We start from the raw sequence: 22,406 nt of genomic DNA on the forward strand, positions 1-22,406 counted from the left end.
ATAAAAAAAATAAAATAATATTTGTGCAGCTTTCTGAGATTTAGTGTGTTTTTGTAGTGTTTCACTCTAACTACACAAACACAGAAAATCTCACAAAACTGTATGTGGAATTTTGTGTGTGTAAAGTGTGAAAGTTGTTTTTTTGGGCTTTTTGTGGCTGTGTGAGGTTCCTGCTTGTTGCAGGGGCCATTTTGGGTTTAGCACAGCTGCGTTTACATTGTGGGTGAGCCAGTTGTGTTGTGTTTTGCTGTGTGTGTGTAAAGTGTGAAAGTTGTTTTTTTGGGCTTTTTGTGGCTGTGTGAGGTTCCTGCTTGTTGCAGGGCCATTTTGGGTCTAACACAGCTGCTTTTACATTGTGCGTGAGCCAGTTGTGTTGTGTTGTGTTTTGTAGGTTAAAAAAGGGCAAAGAAGTGACATTGACTTGGTCACGCCCACCCAGTCACCTTACCACCAAGCCCCGTCCACTAATTAAGCCACGCCCACAGAACCAGTAGCAAAAAAATTTAGATATCAACCCTCGCTTCTGGGTATCCAAGTGCTTTTGCCAACATTTTAGAACTGGTTTGCTAATACATTCTTCCTATGCTGAAAGAGATTAACTGGTCCAAAATCATTCACCTGCCTTTATTGCCAAGAGAGGATTAGAATTTAAATTTCCCCATTCCTAGTCTAGTACTTTTAACCATGACACCAAACTGAGTCTAAGTCATCTTTAGAATCTAATAAATTTTAACATGGAAATTTCTGCACTCAAATACAAGGAAAGGACATGTAAATATATGTTAATTTTCAATGCTTTAGTGTGATGTAATGAATATTTATTTCATTTTGCAAGAAAGCAACAGCCATAAAGAAATTTCTTTATTTGGGACATGAAAAAGAATAGCAACATGCACACAAATGAGATTCAGGAATGAAGATACTGATCACAAAACTGCTGTACCATAAACAACAGAAACCATAAACAAAAAACTTTAAAGGCTTTTGAGAAAACTCTAAGCCACAACTTTATTAGATTTATATTTATAAATGTCACAGAAACCTAAATATCAAGGTGTGTTTATGTTCCTTATCATTGTAATTTAAAATCCTCACAGATTTAAAGTTACAAATGTCACATGTCAATATACTTTTTAAAATGGTAATATTTTCAATCCTGCTCTCTCATCTATCAATTCAAAAAGATGATTCAAACTACTTAGCTTTTCTTATATAAGGTAAGTAATATTTATCAGGGTAAGATCCATGACCTCAACTACTTTTTATCTCAAGATATGCATTGAAACACACAATAAATCTCTCTATACAAAGACTTTTGCAATAAAACCATCAGAATTTATAGCATTTATTGTATGGTAGGAAAAATAACTCACCCTCTTTGAAACAAATCCACATTATAAAATTTGTGGAGCTCCACAGAGAATTCTACCATTGCTTGTACTTCGCTCATTTTTATGTAGATGGAGGAGCTGCAGTACAGTTGTAAGGAATTTAAATTACTAAAAAGGAAAAGAAGACAATTGACGTGACCTATAAATGACTTTCATACTCATAAATATCACTCATAAACATGATTTTCTACTAATTCACTATCTGTTTTTTGTAATAAAAAAACTAAATTCTTAATCTTCGCGTCCATTTTAGAACGACTTTTTAATGTTACAGAGGGGAGAGGGAAGCAGGTGAAAGAAAATATCTCTTTATCTAAAGTGGCAAATTTAATGAATTTGGCTACAAAAAATTGTGTTCAATCTTTAATTATTCTTAAAATAGAAAAGTCTGCTGTATTAGATTCTGTAGCAAAGAAAATGTAGATTTCTTTTTAGTGACAGATATACAAACTTTAAAACGGAGTTGCAATTCCACAAGGACCTATTAGGGTGGTCTGAAAACTACATCGCCACAGAAACATTCTGATTAAGACACCCCACCAAACAACATCTTTCTTCTGTTGACATTTTTGTGAATGTCTGCAGAAGAAAACTGTCATGCATACTACATCTGTAGGTTTTAGCTTTCGTGTGAGGCAGAGCTTCTAAATACAATTATGCTGAACAAGTAAATATCTGCAGAAAAGTAATTTAGCAATGTCAGCAGAAATTATGTTAACTTGTACATTCACTTGATGTGTGCTCTGATTTTCTGAATGCAGATAATGAGGACTCCTTATTTTAATCTATTTTGGATGTAGCAGTAAAACCCAATTTAGCAATCAAGGTTTCATCAGGATCTACCTTTTGGCTCTTCATCTCCTCTTTTATTCTAGTGTAGTTATGATGAAAAGATTGATCAATTTTTAAGCAGAAGTATTTCAGGATTTTTCATCACATCCAAACTAAGAAGGATTTTTCATTTAAACTATGTTTTGTTCAAACAAACCATTAGTCAATGAGTTATAATTCTGGCTTCTTAATAAACCAAAATTCTCTCAAGTTCTTCTTGTCTGAGCCAGGGGAAAGAAGGCGAGTGTGTAAGTTCAAGGCTCTCTATTACTCATATTGTATATGATCTTACAACATAATTTAATGTAATGCCCAAAGTAGACACTGGCCTTTTGTTTACTATGCTTTAAAATAAGCTGAATCAGAATGCTGTCAATTAACATAGCAACCCAAAGCACACTTTTTTTTGCTTACTAATGAGCATTTGATATAATCCTTTCCAATAATTCAAATAATGCAATGACAATCGCATTAGAGCCAAAGTAGGGTCAGTCAGACACTGTTGTATCCACAAATGCATAGAATTAAAAAGTAAAGTTATAAAGAAATACTTTCCAAAGCACAGTCCAGTCAAGACCAAGCATGTTTGGTCATGTTCAAATGTATCAGAGTGCTAGTGTCAAGCTTTAGGCCTTTGTTAGTAATCAGTCTAATCAAAGCTGTATATCTGCAATTCCCTTTGGTCAATAACACAACATTTACTTCTCCCCACAATACTTAATATTTTGTTTAATTCAGTTCATCTAGTATGAAGTGTTAAAGATCCAACAAGAAGACAGAACAACTGTCTTATGTCTCCTTCATAAATCCATCATCTTGGTAGTTAATATAGATTTTCTAACTCTTTATTAATACGGTAAGAGTGAAACTTAACACAAAAAAACCTTACAAGTATGCATTTACGGTATTTCTAAATGAGTAAGCTTCATCTTTACCTCTAATAATAAATAATCCATTTTAATGAAGGCAACAAGCAGTCTTCCAGTTCCTCATTTTTGCAATCAAAACCATTCTGCTTACTCTGCATGGAAAAGAAAGCAAATTATGGAATATCTAAATTCAATCTAAATCCAATCTATTTCTGAGTTTTTTCATCAGAATAAAACAAAATATTAACAGTATTCCGTGTGCCTAGGTGTATAGTCATGCTGGCCTCATGAGCATGGAAGAGTCATCCAACAACGCTGGCTCCCTCAGCTAAGAAATGGAGGGGAAAGTGTCACCTTTACTTTGAAAGTGAATGCCTAAAGAAAAAATAACATTTGAAATGAAACCAACAAGTTTGGAAATGTTTGGTAAAAACTGCATTATTTTATTGTGATTAAATGCAGGAAGAAAAAAATAATCTACAGTAATAGTAAGTGATACTTAATTTTGGAGAAAATTAAAAATCTATTATATTAAAAATATGTTTTAGTGCTGTATCTTTATTATAGCTTTTTATTTATCTAAATCTTAGGTTCATTTATATGTTGACTTGAAACGCCCTACGATTTAGAGCAATGTGCAACTATTAAATTGGTTTAGGCTGGTTTCTGTTCCCTTGTCACAAAGAAAATGCATCTCTGTTATATATGTATTCTATGAATTCCATGCAATTGATTCTTTTCATATTGTGCTTTCTCAAGGAAAAAAATATTTTCATCTGTAAGAGAAACAGTATTGTAACTATTAACAAATTTACAAGAGAGGCATTTTGGAATATAGTCTGAACATTTTAATTGTTACACTATTTTAATTTATTTAGAACATCTATATTCTGTTTTTCAATTACTAAATGCACAATAAGATATTTAAGGTACATTTTCAGTTCATTATGAGAGAAAAGCAACTAGCATTTGCAAGGTTGCCTAATTAAGATAAGCAGAGAGCAAGACAGGGATAAATAACCTTTTTTCTAGCCTAGGGACTATATAATCTTTGTGCTCCACCTGGGGCTGCTGGTGGCAAGAGGTCACGGGGTAGAATGGGAATTTTTTAGCCCTTAAGGGGGAGTTAAGGAGCAAAATGACCATATTCAACTTTAAGGCAAACATTTTTCTCCTTCAACTTCTCCAACATCAGCATACTAATGCAGCAGTTTCAGGGCTTTTAAGAAATGAATGACTGGGTCACATCATACGTTAATCAGGATTCTATTGAAAACAAAATAATTGTATGGCTTTAGAGAATAACTCTATAGTGCTTTCGGATAGAATTCTAGGAATTTATTAAATAATATTCCTTATATTTAATAACTTAAGAAGAAGCTATGTTGGGGTATTTGTGAGTATGGAAAAAAGAAGGCATAGAAAGTGATTTTTAAGTTGTAAATGTTAATGGTATAAACTGCTTTTCTGAAAACTGAAAGGTGGTATATAAATATTTGATACAAATAATTTTATGATTTATACAGCATTCTGCAGTCTCCACTGGAGAGCAGTGATACAAATATTGCTTTACTGTACAGTTCCAAGAGTGCTAACAACTACAAATAAACAAGAAGCTAACAAGCAAAGATCTAACACCTCATAGTTATGATAAACAGGATGTCTACTGCTTATTAAATAACCCTCTTTATTTCAATACACACAAATTTGCTTCTGCGCTGGAAAATAAATTGCTGCAGTTAGTGTTGAGATGAGGTCATAATCTGTCATTTGGTTTAATTTATTTATTTATAAGATTTATATGGCTGCCCATTCATTCTTGATGATTCTGGGAGGCTTACAAACAATAAAAATCCAATATAAAAGAATAAAAAACAATCCCTCCCCCTCCCGGTGACAATACATAGCATCATAGATAGAAACAGGTTGGTCCTTTTTCCCATTCAATAAATTTCTATGATGAAAAGTATGGCTGGTCTCAAAGAAGTTATCCTAAAAGTTGTTGTTGCTTATTACCTGCCGTATAACTACATAATTCTCATTCTCATCTATGAACCAGTAAAATTAATCACAGTGTAATTGTGCTAATGGAATATTATGTAAAAATTATTTTAATTCAGTTCCGTTCTCGATTGTTAGACCCTGACTGACAGGAACCCTATACGCAGGTAACCTTTCCACCACTGTGTGTCTTAATTAAGTAATTAAAATAAACACTGCATGCATTTAAATGTTCGGAATAGGTAGATAAAATGGCCTATTTTTTTGAACAAAAAATAAAATTAAAACTGTAAATATAAAGACTATATTATTAAAAAAGTAAAGAAGACAATCAAGGAATGTAAAGAATCAAGAGTGGTGTTTGAAATTATATAGCAAGCATTAATTGAGCAGCAATTATATTTTAAAATACATTTAAAATCGTTAAACACAACCATATAGATTTGCCCTTCTGCAAATATTTACTACATATAAAAAATAAGTAAAAGGGGGTATTTATAATTTTTTTAATTTTTCAAATGTACTAAACTATATTTGAAGGGTGATGCATACTGTATGACATATCATGCTTATGTTTTTACAGTTATAGAGGCAAAATCATTAGTTTTATTCCAGAATGCATATTAATGGAAGTAGATGACTAAATTTAATGTCCTTTATTATAAATAGGATGAAATTTTCCCCAGGTTTTATGTGGTAGTGTATATAAAGAAAGAATCTCCTTCTCTGTGAGTTCAAACAAGCTATTCCTAGGATCTATGTACTCAGTCTTTTTATTTGAATACAAGTAGTCCTTGACTTGCAACCACAATAGGGGCTGAAAAAATTGTTGTTAAATGGTATGGTCATTAAGTGAGCCTGACTCCACCCAATTTTACGATCATTTTCCTGTGGTTTTTAACTAAATCACCATGGTCATTAAGTGAAATTTCATTTTATTGCCATTTGTGATCTTCCCTGCTGACCTCCCCATTGACTTTGCTTGTTAGAAGCCGCTGCAAATGGCAATCAAGTGACCCTAGAATGCTGCAACTGATGCAAATGCATGAGAATTGCCAAGCATCTGGATCACAATCATGTGACCGCTGGGACACTGCGATGATCATTAAACATGGCGACTGGTCGTAAGTTTTTTCAGCGCTCTTGTAACTTTGACAGTTACTAAAGAAATTGTGGTAAATTTCAGATTACCTGTACTGGCATTGCTTCTGAAAGGTAAAAAGCTTAACGGGTATAGAAGAAAAGCAGGATACAAAGAAATGCTTAGGCTCCTGCAAGAGGCTTGCATCATACTAACAGATTTATATCACTTAAAGACCTAAGATATATATACAATCCTGCCCCCAAAGTCATATCAAACTCTGTCTAAAATTTACTTCAGCATTGATAGGAACTCTTTTTAAAGAAAATAAGCCTAGTAGCATTATACAGTCTTTGAAAAATAGCTGTGTGGAAGACAGTCTCAGGTCCATATAATAGGGCACTCAAATCATACACACCAGCATTAAACTAGCTATGCTATAGAATCTCTTTCTTCCCACTGCATTTGTTTGCTTTCATGGCTCTCCGTGGTATACTTAGGAGTCTTCCCAACAACAAAATTCAAAAGCCTCAAGCCCCTTTGTATTCTGGTTCTTCAAAGACTAACTTTTGCTTCCATAGAGACTCACAGAGAATACCACTGCTTGTACAATTCTGATCTTATACCAAAATACACTAGCTACTGCTATAAATTCTCACATAAGGATCAAAGAGTATAGGGTCATTGTGCAAATATTTGTGCTGTAAACAGGAACATCTCATTTAATTAGAGAGGTAATGGCTATTAGGAAACAAAAAAAAATATGATATGTGAATCAGGAATAAATGAACAAAATTTTTGCATTAGAATCTTCACATGGTTGATTAAAAATATAACCAGCTATTTACTTATTGAATCTGAAAAAAACTATATTAGCTTATCCAGACTCTACAGTTTGATAGTTTACAGTCTAATATAGAATTTGATAGCCTTGGCCAACTATGTGAACATGGATAAACGCAGTAACTTTGGCAAATTATGTGTTCATAGCATCCTAGTCTATGATTCTTCACTATGAAACTCCCGTGTTCTGTCATTGAAATCTAATGCATCCCAGATGATTTTCTAATATGTTCTAAGAAATACATTAATACCATGATTACTTCTTCATAAACTAAGTATACAGTTCAAAAGACATTTAATTCTACTTCAATGACTATGAGTGGCAGAATAAAATTGGTAACACCAAAGGGTATTTCTAAAGGAAAGTTTATTCACCATTATTTTCTCCTTGAATAATCCCTGAGTATTTATTTACTTATTTAAAACATTTATATAGCCACTCATCTTCTAAGCAGATCTCCAGATTTCTCAATTTACATTCTGAAAGCATTATCCATTAAAACAAAATTAGAAACATGAGCAAATAGAAAGATAGATGGATGGATGGATAGATGGATGGATGGAGAGGGAAAGGCAGATCCTAAATATATCATTCATCTTTCCTAGGTATGTCTGTGAAAATATATAGACAAAACCGAGGCCCATGGCTACATGCAATTCCTGAAAACCTTTTATATACCGTAATTCCCAAAGACCTTTTATAAGCTACCAAGTTTCTGTAATTCTTAATGTAATAACTGTTAAATTATTGAGCCGTAAATTGTTTAATAAATCAACAATAATTTAATTTAATTTAATTTAATTTAATTTAATTTAATTTAATTTAATTAATTCAATTTATATGCGGCCCCTCTCCGAAGACTCAGGGCGGCTCACAATACATTTTTAAAAATCATTATAAAAAACATTTAAAAATTAAAAACATTAAAAACATTAAAAACTCATTCACGCCATTCATGGCCAGATCTCGCCAGATCACAAGAGCAAGATCAACGGCCCCAGGCCTGCCAGAAAAGCCAGGTCTTCACCGCTTTTCGGAAGGCCAATAGGATGGGGATGGTCCGGACCTCAGGAGGTAACTGGTTCCAGAGAGCTGGGACTATCACATTAACTATTTAATTAAAAAAAGTTTTAACATGCATTTCCAATTTTCTTTTTATGTTTCTAGCTGTACCTATTTTTTGGAGTATGACATCAGCACTGTCACGCAAAGATCCCCTGAAATTTAGAGCCGGGGCCCCCAACATTTTAGGCACAAGGGACCAGTTCTATGGAGAAAGTTTTTCCATGAACTGGAGAGTGTGTGGTTTTGCATGCTGCCTGCATCCCATGGATGGGGCTTTGTTTGTTTGTGCAGCCCAGTTGCTGGCACCGGTCCGCGGACTGGAGGTTGGGGACCTTGATCTAGAGGCATGCTACAGGACCCAAACAGCCAGTCCATACAATCTCTAGTTTGTTATGTCACTTCTAGCAAAGAGAAATATTAGCTGGGGACAAGTATTTGATGGTGCTTGGCCAGCTTTACTCAAGAGGAAGAGCCATCTTTACAGCTATTCACCATAGGCCACAAATCCCAGAAAAATTACTATGCTTTTCCTAAGGAAGGCCAGGAAAAACATCTCAATCCTACCAAAACTGAGTAGTTGTGGCTTTTGGAACTAACTAGGCCCAGGGATTTTCCTCAAAGTTTCTGTCTGGCCAATATGATCTGGCACAGTGGGTGTGCTCTGAGTCCCCTTGATTAAATAGTGACATCTTTCAGGAGGAAAAAAGTATCCTTCTCTGTGGTAGGACCTGCTCTCTGAAATGAGGTCTCCCCAAGATCTATACACACTGACAGTAGCCCCAAAAGACATTAAAAACCTGGATGTTTTAACAGACAAGGGTTAATTGAATTTCTGATGTTTTTATATATTATGGACTACGCACCACTCCCTACATGAGGGTACTCTTGAAGATTTGGAAAGCTATAACTGATACAGAATGCAGCTGCAAGGACAGTTCTTAGGACTACTAGGATGATGTACATTGCTGTTGCGCAAGCTGCACTGGTTGCCAGTTTGCTTTCATGTTCAAGGTGTGGTGATTACCTTTAAAGCCCTTTATGGCATGGATCCAGGTAACCTAAATAAGTGTCTTCCCCAATAAATTGGCCCGCCCCACCTACATGGGGCAGGAGGAAGAGCATGCTGAAGGACCCCACCAGTCAAGGAATTTTGGCTGGCAGGGTCTAAGAGAAGAGTTTTTTCTGCCATGGCTCCTGTCCTCTGGAACATTGTGCCTTCTCACGTAGCACGTTCTTGGCCTTCCAAAAGAGCCTGGAAACCTGGCTTTGCCAAATGGCCTGGGACTCTGATAGGAACATATCATACTGAAAGTAGTTAATGGACTGAGATAAGACACCACCTCCATCCTGTGTGTATATGCTCCCTCACTTGCCATGTTTGTTCTTTTTAAGTCAACTTTAATGATTAATGAAATATTAATAATCTTAACCTTTATTGTTTTAATGTTTTATGTTTGAGGATTTAGTTAATGTAAACAATTATCAGCAGTTTCTTCAACTCTCTATGTACGACTAAATACTTCCCTACATGGAAATATATTTCTCTGACCTTAAATTTTGGCTGGATCATTTGATGCTACTAAAAACAAAGTTATGATTTAAATTCATAAAAAGGAAAAAAAGAAAATTTGAAATAGGATTTGAAATTAATTATAAGAATTATTTCTCTGGGGAAATGCTGTTGTTAAAATAAAAAAAAGGTAAGACTTTGAAGGCTGAACACTAGAGGGAACTACAAGGAATTAAAGATTACAATTAAAGAACAATCAAATTTGATTTATTCATAAAGAATGGAGTAAAATTGTCCTTAACATTGGACATATTGAGAGTTATTTGTGAACAATGGATCTTGAAGTAAATTTTAAGGATGTTTGCCATAATAGATAGTTTAATGCGCAAATAAATAGTTTAAAAGACATTATGGAAGAAGAATAAGACTGAGACTGAATTGAAAATGGTTTTAAAAATGACAAGCTACAAGAATGATATGGCAAAATGTGCTACACTGGACATTAAAGATCAAGATTGTTGTAAGTGAAAGAAATATAAAGTTTATTTGATCAAAGTTAAAACAGTTATGTTATTTCTGATAATCCTTAATGGTTTTTTTCTGATTAGGACTGAACAAAGAGGCTTTAAGGATTTGTTTATAGATATGAGATCATTTACTGTATTTTAAAATATTTTTTTTACTGTATTTCTTTTTTACTAAAATTATTTTTGCTTGTTGTGATGAAGTTGGAAGTCATTTCTTATAAGGTATTATGGTTGTCTTATGCTTAATATCAGATTATGGTTTGCTTTTTCTTTATTCTAAGCAGTGACCTGAAAGCAAGAAGTATGGCATATAAATTTAATATATTATTATATTATATGGCTCACGTGTTAAGATGCTGGACCTGTACACCGCTGAGGTCGGCAGCTCAGCGGTTCAATTCCCATGAGCAAACAAACAACTGAAGGGACAAGAAAAGAACCTCCCCCAATTGTCTACCGGCATTCAGGTGTCCCGCAGGTAAAGAAAAAAAAAGATGAAAAAATTCCTTTCACAGAGGCGGCCAGCAGCCTCGGTGATACCTGGCTAACGTGCCATACGCTAAATAAACAAATTACTGTTCAAGACAATGTGACGTCACAGATCCCAGTTCTTTAGCTGGTGTTGGTGTTTATACATATCAAGTTCTTCCCAAGAACCTAGGATGTCGTAACATATCAGCATAATATATGTGAGGATCCAAGCAAGGTGGCCTTTTGCAATAACAGATAGAAATTTGTCAATGTGCAGATTTTCTAAGTGATGTCCAAGATTTTTCAGTATGGCACTCAGTGTGCTGATTATTATTATTAATAATAACCGACTGTTTGGATGAACAAAGCCACAACAAGTCTAAGCAGTGGATGGAAATCAGTTCCTAGCCCTGTTTACAATTCTGATTTGATGATCACTCATATATAATGGTGTAGATATAATAATGACTTATATCAAAATTAACTAGATTATATTATCAAAAAAAGTATGTGCAACAATCGTATACCACTGTGAAACCTTGAAATGAATAAGAACCTTGTATTTGCAGGAAAACATGAGGAAGAAAAAATATTCAACAAAAGCTTATGCTACAATAAAACAGTTAGTCTAAAATATCACAAGATGTCACATAGCCATCTTTTTGAAAACATTCTGTGTGTGTGTGTGAGAGAGAGAGGGGGGGGGGAATCCACTTTATTACTCTACAAGTTACATCCACAACAAATCTTTGCTCAGAACTTTTAATTGAGTGAATACATTTTAATTTGAGGTAAGGAAACTTCATTCAAAGCCACTGTAAAACCTCAGTGTTATAGTTCATTAAAATAAATATATATAGTTGTAAGAAAACAGGTAGCAAATACCAAAATTATAGGGAGATCATTTCTAAAGACTTCTGGAAAGGATCCTTTTAAGGTCATTGTCAATCAATGTAACCAATACATTGAAGAAAAATGGTAAAAGGTTTAAATTAATTTAAATAATTTATATATCATGAGAATGGCATTTTAAGGTCATACTGTAGGAAGTTTATCTGTAAGCCACCAGGAGACATCACGAGTTGGGCAGCCATATAAATTTTCTAAATAAATAAATTATATGCTTTGGTAGATAAAACAAATCAAGATAATAATAACTAAGTATACCCACTCTTATATGTTAGGGTAGGCTTTAAGGTACAGTACCTAAAAGCCAGTAAAATAACTGTTTTTATAAGGTATTAGGTGGCTTTGGTAGAGTTAAACCAGGTCACACTATTATCCTAGGAATGTGAAGAATGTATATTTCTAAAGTCTGGGGGAAAAAATAGTAGATGTCCCTGGAAGGAAAGCAAATACCAAGCAATACCAAAGTTACATCTGGCTATATAGCACAATGAAATTAGGCGGGAGAGGTTTTTTTCCTTCTATTCTAGCCTTAAAAATAAGAGAACCAAACGCACCAATAACCGCAGAACAGAAACAACCCCGAAACCCCGTGAAATCGAAGGGAAAAGAGCCTTTTAGTTAGAAACAACCAGGTTTTCTAAGACAACGGAAAAGCTGTAATTCACGGGCAAGCTCGGTTGCCTCTGCTTGAACTACAGAGAAACGAGAGGAAACTATTTCGAAGAGGGCAAAAAGCCAAAGGGACCTTTCGGTACTCTCGAGTTCGTACACACAGGATGGGAGGGAGGGAAATACGGGGAAGGGTTTTCCTTAGGATTTTTTTTTTTGGGGAGGGGGAGATTTACAAATAAAATACAGCCAGAAACGAAAAGGGGGGGACACAGTGAGAGAGAGAGAAACGCCAGCTTTCCTTCCTTAGTTTGAGGAAAAACTAAAGGTAATTCGACCCAGCTAGACTGAACCACCAGGCTTGACTTCTGACTTTCCACTCGAGAGCCCAGATCATTATTATTTTTTAATTGGGTTTTTTTTTTAAACGTTTTGGGGACCCCCTTGGAGAAGCCCCCGATGTCTTCCTCAAGCTGCTTCTTGCCTTCGCGCAAGAAGAGGAAAAAAGGGACGGCCCTCTTCCTCAGCAATAACAAGCCTTTCCCTTCGGGTTTCCCACTGACTCGAGAGAGAGAGAGAGAGCGGCAGAAAAACAGGCTTGCCCGCTCGCCGGGAGCGGCACCCACCTTGCCCGTCTCCACCTCACCTCTTCCGGAGCTGCTCGCTGGCTTCCCCCTCGAAGACGAGCCCAGGCCTCAACCGCAGCACCGGAGTGGCGTAACGAGAACATCCGACGCCGGCTCTCCCCCCCCCCACCCCTCCTCTCACTCCACTCCCGCTTTCCCGGCCGAGCGGCCCGTGTGTTGGGGAAGCGAGTACGAGCCGCCGCCACCGCCGTCGTCGTCGTCGCCGCCACCAACGACCAGAGGCGGCGTGTGCCGTGAAGGGCTGGCAGGGGAGTTATGCCCCGCGGCCGACGCTCCGCAGGCAGTGCGGCATCCCGTGGGGGGGGGAGAGAGAGTGTGTGTCTCCCTGGGCGCCGGGCTCGCGACTGCCCTCGCCGCCGCTCCCGCTTTCCCGGAGCTCGAGCTGGAATAAGAGAGCTCACCGCAGCGGCCTTCCCCCCCCCCCCTCACCCACCCCGCACCTTTCGCTTCTCGGCTGGAGCGCCCCCTGCTGGGCCGTGCGCGGGACCGCTGGAACTAGCCGAACGGCTGCTGCTGCTGCTGCTGCTGCTGCTGCCTCTGGCCGGCCAGCAAAACGGGGGAAAAAAAGCGGGGGAAGCAAATAATAATAATAAAAAATAAAAGGTGGCAGGCCGCCGCTTTTTGAGGGACCCTCTGGAGGCACGTTTTCCTTCCACCGCTACCGCCGCTGTGGGGATGCTGAAGGACGAACGGGGTGGGGGTGGGGCGTTGACTTACGTGCGATGCTACCTGGCCCGAAAAGAGTTTCTCCTCCCGGTGAATTCCTGGGAAGGGATGGAAGAAGCAAGCCAGTTGCTGCCGCGGCTTCGAGAAGCGGTCAGGCGCCGCACCTCTCTAGGCCGGTTTACACTCCCAGTTTACAGAGAAATATTTGCCTCTGCCGAGTCTTTCCAGAGAGAGCGGTCTCTCCTTGGAGCCTCAGGGACGTGAAAAGTCCCTGAAAGCGACGTAAATTAAATATAAGTAGAACAATCCAGCCTTAAAGCGAATCCCCAAGTTCTCCTGGGAATCGCGGTCGTGCGAAAACCAGAAGGTGGATTCTCAAAAGGTGAATTTCAAAGGAGGCAGGACGATTTCTCTGGGTATCGATAGAAAGCCAGCTAATCTCAGGAACAAGAGTCCAGCTCTTTCTTCAAAGGCTTATTATCTTGAATTAAAAAAAAAAACAACCTTGAGGAATGTGGCCCTCAAATAACCAGCAGTTTATCTAATCAAGATGTAGTACCAAAAAAAGAAAAAGAAAAAAAGCCCTGTGGCAGATAAAGAGTGCGGTATTACCTCATATTTTTTTAATGGGAACAATTAAACTTCAGCTTCCAAAACAAGTTCTGGCATATGTGTATATTTCGAGCTGTTCACATGGCTTGCATACAGTTTTTTTAAAAAAATAGGACATTAGTTGCATTGCACATCATTATAAAAGAGTACCGCACAGTAATTCTAGTTATGTTAATAATATGGGTGTGTTATGTGATCCTTTAGCCTGTTCATAGCGCATCAAGTACATTATTTCAGAAACCGTGTATATTACCAATAAGCGGAGAAATAGTGACTTACTTTAGCATTTCTCCTAAGTAGCTAAAATAACATAGGAAAAAGCAATGGAGTGAAAATGATAAGCACCACGTTGAGCTGAAAATTATGCAAACGGAAGGTCATCAAAGAAACTGGAGCTTTTATTGAAAAAGATTTGTGATGACCAGTGTAAATTTGTTCCAATTGTGAATTGATTCCTTGGGAATGACGTAACCTGAAGTGAATAATTGAGATGGAATAAGTTTAGGAGGTTGTACTTATTGGTCTTCAAAGTGTGTTCAAAGTGTGATAGATTTTATAGTAGTGTCATTTTAGAAAGCCAATCCAAAGACACTCTGGAAAACCCAATCAAGGTGTTTCAGTGAATTTGCACTTCAGTTTAAACAACACATTGTAGGTTCCCTCAATTCCTATATTTCACTTCTTCATTTTTTTTATGACTTGGAAATATAAATGTTTTCCAATTCTGATGTAAATACTGTAAATGGGATTTTTTTTTTCCTGGTTCCAAGATCTTTGTTATATGTTGTAATTAGCTACCACCAGTTTGGACCAAACATGCATAGTTTTTTTTTAAATGAAAAAAATGTGGACTAAATGGAGATCTTCATACAAAAAAATGAGTTTGAATAACACCACTCGGCTTTTGGTTTAGTTCAAAAAGTAGCATTGGCCTCAATTAGAGTTTTTGTCTCCATACAAAATAATCAGTCATCTAGTGTTGGATTCTGTTAAAAAAAACTTGTGCACATTAAATATCTATGTGCTGTGTGAACTCAGCCAATGTATTTTATAATTTCAGGTTTGGTGTGTTGTGGTGTGTATTCAGCTTGTGGTTCATGCCTAATGTATTGCTTATCATGTGGGAAGTCTCATGATACACTATTTTTTCAATGGTTTACCAGTCATCTCTTACTTTGGTCACCATTGACATATACTTCCTGTTTGTGACATATAGAAAATCAAAGCAAAGGCAGTAACCTGATCTGAATTGAACCATAGTAGATACTGGAACACTGAGTTTTTATCTACCCTGTGATACCCATGTTTCATTGTCACACATGACTCAGTTGTCAAGCATCCTAATATAAATCACCCATGTGGGGACTACAATGGTCATAAGTGTGAAAAATGGTCATAAGACACTTTTTTCAGTGCCATTGTAACTTCGAACAGTCACTAAACAAACTGTTGTGAGTCAGGGACTAGCTGTAGTTTGTTATTGTGAACTACAGCTTTGTATCTAAAAGGTGAGATAATAAAAATAAAATGAATTTTGGTTACAATAAATTTAAAAGTGACATATTAACTTTAACATTAGAAATAAGAAACATAATAAAACATATCTTAATTACAACAAATTAATCCTGAAAATACAGCATTTTTTGCAAACTAACTTGAAACAAATTGCTTGTTTCAAATTAAATGTACATAATTAATATGCTTGTTTCATTTTTTAAAAAGCTAATTTCAGAATAACTGTTGACTCTCATTGTTAAATTCATGTCAGATTCTGTTTTTTTTTCTCCTTCCACTAGAAGGAATGATATCAAAGCAGTGTTACACCTAGAATATTCCTGCTGACTAAAAGGTGAATGTGATCGTTGATTTTCTCCTCTTTTTTTGATTACCAGTATAATCTACTTCAGTGGTTGGAAAATCCTTTTATCTTCCAAAACAGTTATGGAAACACCAGACTGCTAAGAATTACAGCATAAACTATTGCACCGTGTTATTCCTTCATGGATGGAAAAACCACTTTAATTTTGCGATGACAAATTCTGGATCTAGCTCAGCTCATTAAAAAAAAAAGTATATGTGATAAACATTGTGATAAATAATAATTCCTATTTAGATTACCTTTTCATCATTAATTCTCCAAAATAGAATCTATTTGCCTTTTCATAGCCACTTTTCATACGATAAAATATTGACATATCTGCAATATTATGCATATTTATGTGAAATTGATATTCAAGGTGTCAATGAAGTTTATTTCTAAGCAAATATAAGAGCTGAAGAGGCCATTTTGACCATCAAATCCAATTGGTCACTCAATACAGGAATCCACATCAAAGCATTTCATAAAAATGATTGTCCAGCTTCTGCTGCTTCCATGCATTCAGTGAATAGGAGCTCACTATGTCTCTGAGTGACATTTCATTATCAAACTCTTCTTGCTGTTAAGAAGTATTTCCTGACATTCCTCTGGAATCTGTACTGCTGTAAGTTAAATCTGTTATTCTATGCCCTGCCTTCTAAAGCAAGAGACAGCGAGTCTTCTGTATGACATCCTACCAAGTCTTTATGATACATTGACAAAGCCATGCTGACTTCTGTTCCTTTCTGTATTGTTTTCAAGGTGCTTACAAATCAATTATTAAGTGCTCTGGAATCTTCCTAGATTTCAGTATTAAGCTGACTGGTGTATAATTTGCTGGGTGTTCCTCCCCGGATGCTCTTCCTCTATGTACCTTCTTTAAAGATAAGGACAGCATTCTTTTTCCTTTATCTCTCAGTCCCTTTCTCCAGGATTTCTCAGACAAAAGGGTTTTGTCAGACCACCAACTAATTCTTTCAGTACTTTAGAATGTAATTTATTCTAGTTCTGGATTTTTGAACTTCTTTAAAGTAAAGATGATTATCTGGCTTTGTTTTTTTTACCAATTTCAAGTTTCAAACTTATCTTTTTATCCTGTTCTTCACAACTTTGTGGTGGAATGTTTACTCTTTTGCTGAAAAAGACTGAAAAAAAATAACTAAATAGCTCTATTTTTCTTTGCTATCTGTTCTTATTTGGTTCCTTCGTTCAAGTATGCTCAATGTATAGAAGAGTATTACAAGTAATCCTGCATATCAATGTCACCATGATAATGCTTTTAATATCATCAGTGTGAACAAAATAACAATCCAATATAAAAATATTTCTTGCAAGACTACATAGAATTTCACACTGTATAAATATGATCCTACTAATATATCTCTGTTGACTTCTCCCGAATTAGGACTGTAACTTTATTTGCCTTTGTATTAAGTAACAAAGCAATTAAAGATCTAAATACACTTTGTGTAATAAAAATTAATGTTTCTCCTAATGTTTAAATATTTTTTTTACTCTTCCAGTGAAAACACCTAATGCAGACATTATCTTTCTCTGGATCCTAATTTAGGACACTGTTCCATACATGACCCAGCATGAGAATGAGCCACCTATTATTTTGCAAGAACTGAATGGATGAGGAATTTGTGAGGAATGAATTACATTGTCCTCAGTCCACCTGTAATTTGCTGGGAAGGTGACCTTCTGAGTTTTCTAGCTCTGCATCAAACATACAGCATTGTTTTTCGTCTTTGTTGCTAGAAGCAGGGAAGTCTGGTTTGCTTACTTAATTCTATCTAACGTAAATATTCTTGTTCCAATTGGCTGAAATGTGCTCTGTGAGGTACACCCATTTCCTCAGTCTCTGCCCTCTGCCTTTGATGGCAATCTCATACTCTTATTATATTCTCTCCTTATTCTATTTAATACAATCTATATATATAAAAGTGAAAACCACTCACGCATTAATCACGAAATCTCCAGAACCTTAAAGCCTACAAACTTGAAAATTGCCACGTATGTTCCTCTTGGCTTCTAGGTGCCCCCTAAGAAAGGATTTTTCAAAATGACCATCAGAGCATTAGTATTTCCTATATTATTATAACACGCTCTGATGCTAATTAGTTACTACTCCCCCTCCCAACTTGAAAATAATTCTGGAGAGAATGAGATAGCATAGGACAGGCTTCTGTGGGGCAAGCCTCATGGAGAGAAGGGGCTAGAAAGCCTGAGAGACAGAAGCGGGATAGGAGAGGATCTATGGGGCCAGCCTGAGGGAGAAAAGGGGGATAGGAGAAGCTTCTGTGGGGCCAACCTGCGGGAGAGAAGGGGGATAGGAGAGGATCTATGGGGCCAGCCTGAGGGAGAGAAGAGGAAAGGAGAGGACAGGAGAGGCTTCTGTGGGGCCAGCCTGAGGGAGAGAAGGGGGATAGGAGAGGATCTATGGGGCCAGCCTGAGGGAGAGAAGAGGAAAGGAGAGGACAGGAGAGGCTTCTGTGGGGCCAGCCTGAGGGAGAGAAGGGGAGAGGAGAGGATCTATGGGGCAAGCCTGAGGGAGAGAATGGGAGAGGAAAGGTCGATCATAACTACTCATTAATTTTCAAACTCTAAGTGTCAATTTATCGAGTCCCATCACATAGTTTTGTAGCGAAGCACAGGTATCCAGCTAGTAGTGTAATATTAGCCATTTCTCCCCCCGCCCCCAATCAGCGGAACTTTGAAATGCTGGCTTTTTCTTTGTTTTTTTATTTTATGCATTTGATTAACACGTGTTTAGCAAAGTTGTGGCTGCTTCACTGCTGCCAGGTTGTCACTGCTGTGGTTATGTGATGCTCATTTTGAACATCCCATGACAGTTTCCCAGCCACTTGCACAATCCCTTGTTCCTTCCCCCTACCCAGCAGCAGCTACTTACCTGCCTACTAAGAAGGAAAGGGAAGTAATGACAGAATGACATGGAGGAAAGAAAGTCAGGCGAAAGGAGGGTAGGAGGGACGGAAGGAAGGAAGGAAGGAAGGAAGGAAGGAAGGAAGGAAGGAAGGAAGGAAGGTTTCTGATACTCTCTGCCAGCTTCCCACAAGGAAACTAGCAGGAAATAACTTCTGCTCCCTTTGCTTTTTTGCCCACCTTTGATCATTCTTTTTTTGTTTAGGTAAGGAAATATCTCTGAAAGGATGACCCAGGAGATCATTGGTTGTCTAGTCTTAGCTTCTAAAAGTCATGACATATGAATCCGCATCTGCAGGGGGAAGAGGAAAATGAAGAAAACAGTGTTGCAGCGGCACAGTCCAAGCCCTACCTCTTTTGTACATTCATTGTTTGTAGATACTAAAGGGACAGAATGTGTCTTGCAACAGTATAATGATTTCACTATTTTTATTAAAGTGGTGGATTCTGCAGACAAGTGCTGGCTGCTCTGCATTTTGTGGTAGCGAATATGCATCCTGAATTGAAAGTCTTAAACTGCAGCTCCTATATGGTTTAATATATGTGTTTGATGTAGCTATCTCTATATAGGCCGTTCTTGGCTTACAACAGTTATTGTGACCAGAATTGCCACAACTAAATAACATGGTCATAAAGCATGAAATCACATGATCATATCACATCACTTAGCAACAGCAATTTCAATAGCCCTTGTTCCCATCATTAAGTGGTGACAACACAAATCACTAAACAAGTGCTTGACTGTGACTTCTGTTTTCCTGTTGGCTTCCCCCTAACACTGCTTGTGGGGTAGCTGTTGTGGCCCGCCAGCAGCCTGTGCAGATCGTGGCTGATCCCGATGAAGAGGAGGCTGGTGTGGTGTCGTGGCAGCAGCCCGCACAGCCAGCGCTCGCGTCGGACAGTGAGGAAGCTGAAGAGGATGTGGTGCCAGAGGCAGAGACTCAGCCAGGGCCTTCAGAACCTCCAGAGGTTCCTTCAAGTGGAGATAGCGAAGTGGAGGAGCCTCTCCTCAATGCTCGAGCACGCAGGGCTGCCAAAAGGCAGGAGTGGCTACTCAGGAGGAGAAGGCCTACTCGAGAGTAGGGCTTGAGGATAATTGGCCACTCCCTTAGCCTATTTAAGTCGCATGCAGCTAGTGTGTTCTTGCTGGAAACAACTCATATTATTATCAGAGTATTTTTGGTTTATCATATCTTGTTTTCTGGGCTGGCTGCCAACCTTTGTCAGTCTTGTTTATTCTTGCTACTTCTTGCTACTTAATAATATCCTCGGAAATCTGGAGCTGGGGCAGAACAGTACCTATAGGGAATGTCACATATTGTGATCACATGACTGTCAGCCCGAACTATGAGGACCCATCATAAGTACCATTTGTTAGCACCATTGCAACTTTGAATAGTTGCTGAATGAATGGTCATAACACAAGGACTACCTGTAAATGTAAAAAAGTAGTAAAATTTACCCTGAAAAATATATCTGTTTTAAACATGTCTGTTTAAATTTTTTTTAAAAATACTTGTTTTGCTTATATAAATTGTGTTCTGAGTTTATGAGTCACATAATTGAAATAATTTGAATTCAAATGAATTGTCATTTATAATAAAGCTTTCTTATATGTAATTTTAGAATATAGAGTATATCTATTTTCAACAGCTATAAAACCTGTTTTGGAACTTTCATGGCTTATATCCTAATTTTTATTGCTTGGAAATTTCTGTAAAACGTCTATATTAGAAACAACTACTCTGCATCTTTTTGGTTTTCTGCCAAGCATGTTTTGCATCATTTTAATTATAACTTTAATTTTTTTGCTCAAAAGAATACTTTGTTAAAATCTTATTCATATTTGCTAAATTCTTTATATTATTCCTTTTCAACAGTAAATTAGATCCCTTCAACCTCTAGGGATCTGTTGCACTCCTCTTTCTTGAAACTCTGAGGACTTATTAAACTAATTGAACTAAGTAGCCTGAGCAAGGTGATGGATAGGGACTGAGGATTACAAACTGGAGATGATGACTTACTCTCCCCCTCAACTGTCCCTCTCTCCTTTATCAGATCTAGGTCTATTACGACCACTCAGCGTTAACTTGCAATCTTAGATCGATCTGCAGCTTTATTTACCACCTGTTCCCCCAAGATTACCCTGATTATTTAACCCTAAATACTTTGTCCAGTGGCTCTGCCTTACTTTTTTGATCTAATCCTCGGCCATCGCTGGTATCAGGACTGGAGGAGATACAGACATCGAGAGTCTTGGATTATGGGGAGATAGACCACCTTCTCTTTGTTTGTTTCAAATGGTTTGGTCGCTGTGAGAGGACGACCTTTTGAGACCTCTACCCCCACCTCCTTTGGATGGACTTACTACAACCACAAGACTTCCCATCGTCGTGAGAGGGCGATGATGTTCCGATGTATTGACATTTGTAACTTACTGGTCTCCCTTTTACATCTATTTCCTCCCTTATTTTAAATTACCTGTCTTAACCATCTCTAACACTCTTAGAAGAAAATGATCCTTCATCTCCTTCAACTCGCTCCTATCTTTGATGTATTCAACTGCGGAGCTCCTTGCACTGTGAGATTCCCCCCTCTCGCATGTCTGGCCCTCTCAGTTATCAAGGGCCGCCCTTGAGGACGGGTTTTGGAACCCTGAGAGGTGGTTTGCAAAAAACCGACGGCTTTGGGGGTTTTTAGATAAATCTTTAAGTTCTATTTTAAGGGGTTCTGGGAGGGATTGTGGGAATGGATCTGGGGGGATCCATAAATCCACTGAAAGGGGTAATGGGTCTGATAATCATGGTGGGGAGGATGGGGACAGAAATCTGACAAGGATGCAGGGGGATGAAGCAATGGGCATTAGTATAGTAAGTGGGAGGGGCAGATATGACGGCTGCAGGGGGCCATATTATGTTTCGGGAGTGCGCACTCGATGTTTACGAGCGATTGCCCACTCCGACCCCCAAAGCACTGCTCGTTTCCCGGGTTGTTCAGAGTCTCAGACCCTGGGTCTATGGCTGATGTTATGTAATGCCAGGTCAGTGGTAAATAAAGCCCCCCTCATTCATGATCTTATTTCAGAGGGGGGTGCTGACCTGGCAGGGATTACGGAGACCTGGTTAGGCCAGGAGGGAGGAGTTCCCCTTGTGGAAATGTGCCCGCCAGGTTTCCGTGCATTCCATCAGCCAAGGGCTCAGGGAAGGGGTGGGGGAGTGGCAGCAATCTTTAGAGAAAGTCTTTGCCCGAGGGAGGCCACTGTTCCTCAGATAGCTGGATGTGAGTCCCTCCTTGTGAAGTGGGGTCAGGGGATTCAGATGGGCCTACTGATTGCATACCTGGCTCCCTGCCACGTAACAGCGGTCCTGCCTGAGCTGCTCGACATTATAGCCGGGGTGGCGGTGGAAACCCCCAGACTTATTGTTATGGGGGATTTTAACCTGCCATCTGCTGGTGAGATGTCGGAGATGGCTCGGGAGTTCATGGCTTCCATGACGGCCATGGGCCTGACCCAGGTAGTTCAAGGCCCCACCCACTTGGGGAATCACACTCTGGACTTGATTTTTATC

At 38.1% G+C, this 22,406-nt stretch overlaps 1 protein-coding gene across 3 annotated transcripts in view; it reads right to left on the reverse strand.

Moving 5' to 3' along the window:
• The window catches only part of FAM135A (family with sequence similarity 135 member A), a 54,450-nt gene extending 41,582 nt beyond the window's left edge, over positions 1-12,868 (reverse strand). Inside the window, exons 1-3 of one of the 3 annotated variants that reach the window (XM_070932914.1) lie at positions 12,755-12,808; positions 3,158-3,243; positions 1,374-1,499 (exon numbers count right to left, since the gene is read on the reverse strand). In XM_070932914.1, the coding sequence (XP_070789015.1) occupies positions 1,374-1,450 (77 nt within the window). In that variant the 5' untranslated portion in view covers positions 1,451-1,499; positions 3,158-3,243; positions 12,755-12,808. Of the gene's footprint in view, positions 1-1,373; positions 1,500-3,157; positions 3,244-12,734 lie in introns of all 3 variants that reach the window. The other 2 variants (XM_070932915.1, XM_070932912.1) reach the window with 2 other exon arrangements.
• Between the last annotated feature and the right edge of the window lie 9,538 nt (positions 12,869-22,406).

This window comes from Pituophis catenifer, unplaced genomic scaffold (assembly GCF_029215685.1).
Source record: "Pituophis catenifer annectens isolate HBS135680 unplaced genomic scaffold, rPitCat1.0.hap2 SCAF_1, whole genome shotgun sequence".
In the NCBI taxonomy this organism is placed as follows: domain Eukaryota; kingdom Metazoa; phylum Chordata; class Lepidosauria; order Squamata; family Colubridae; genus Pituophis; species Pituophis catenifer.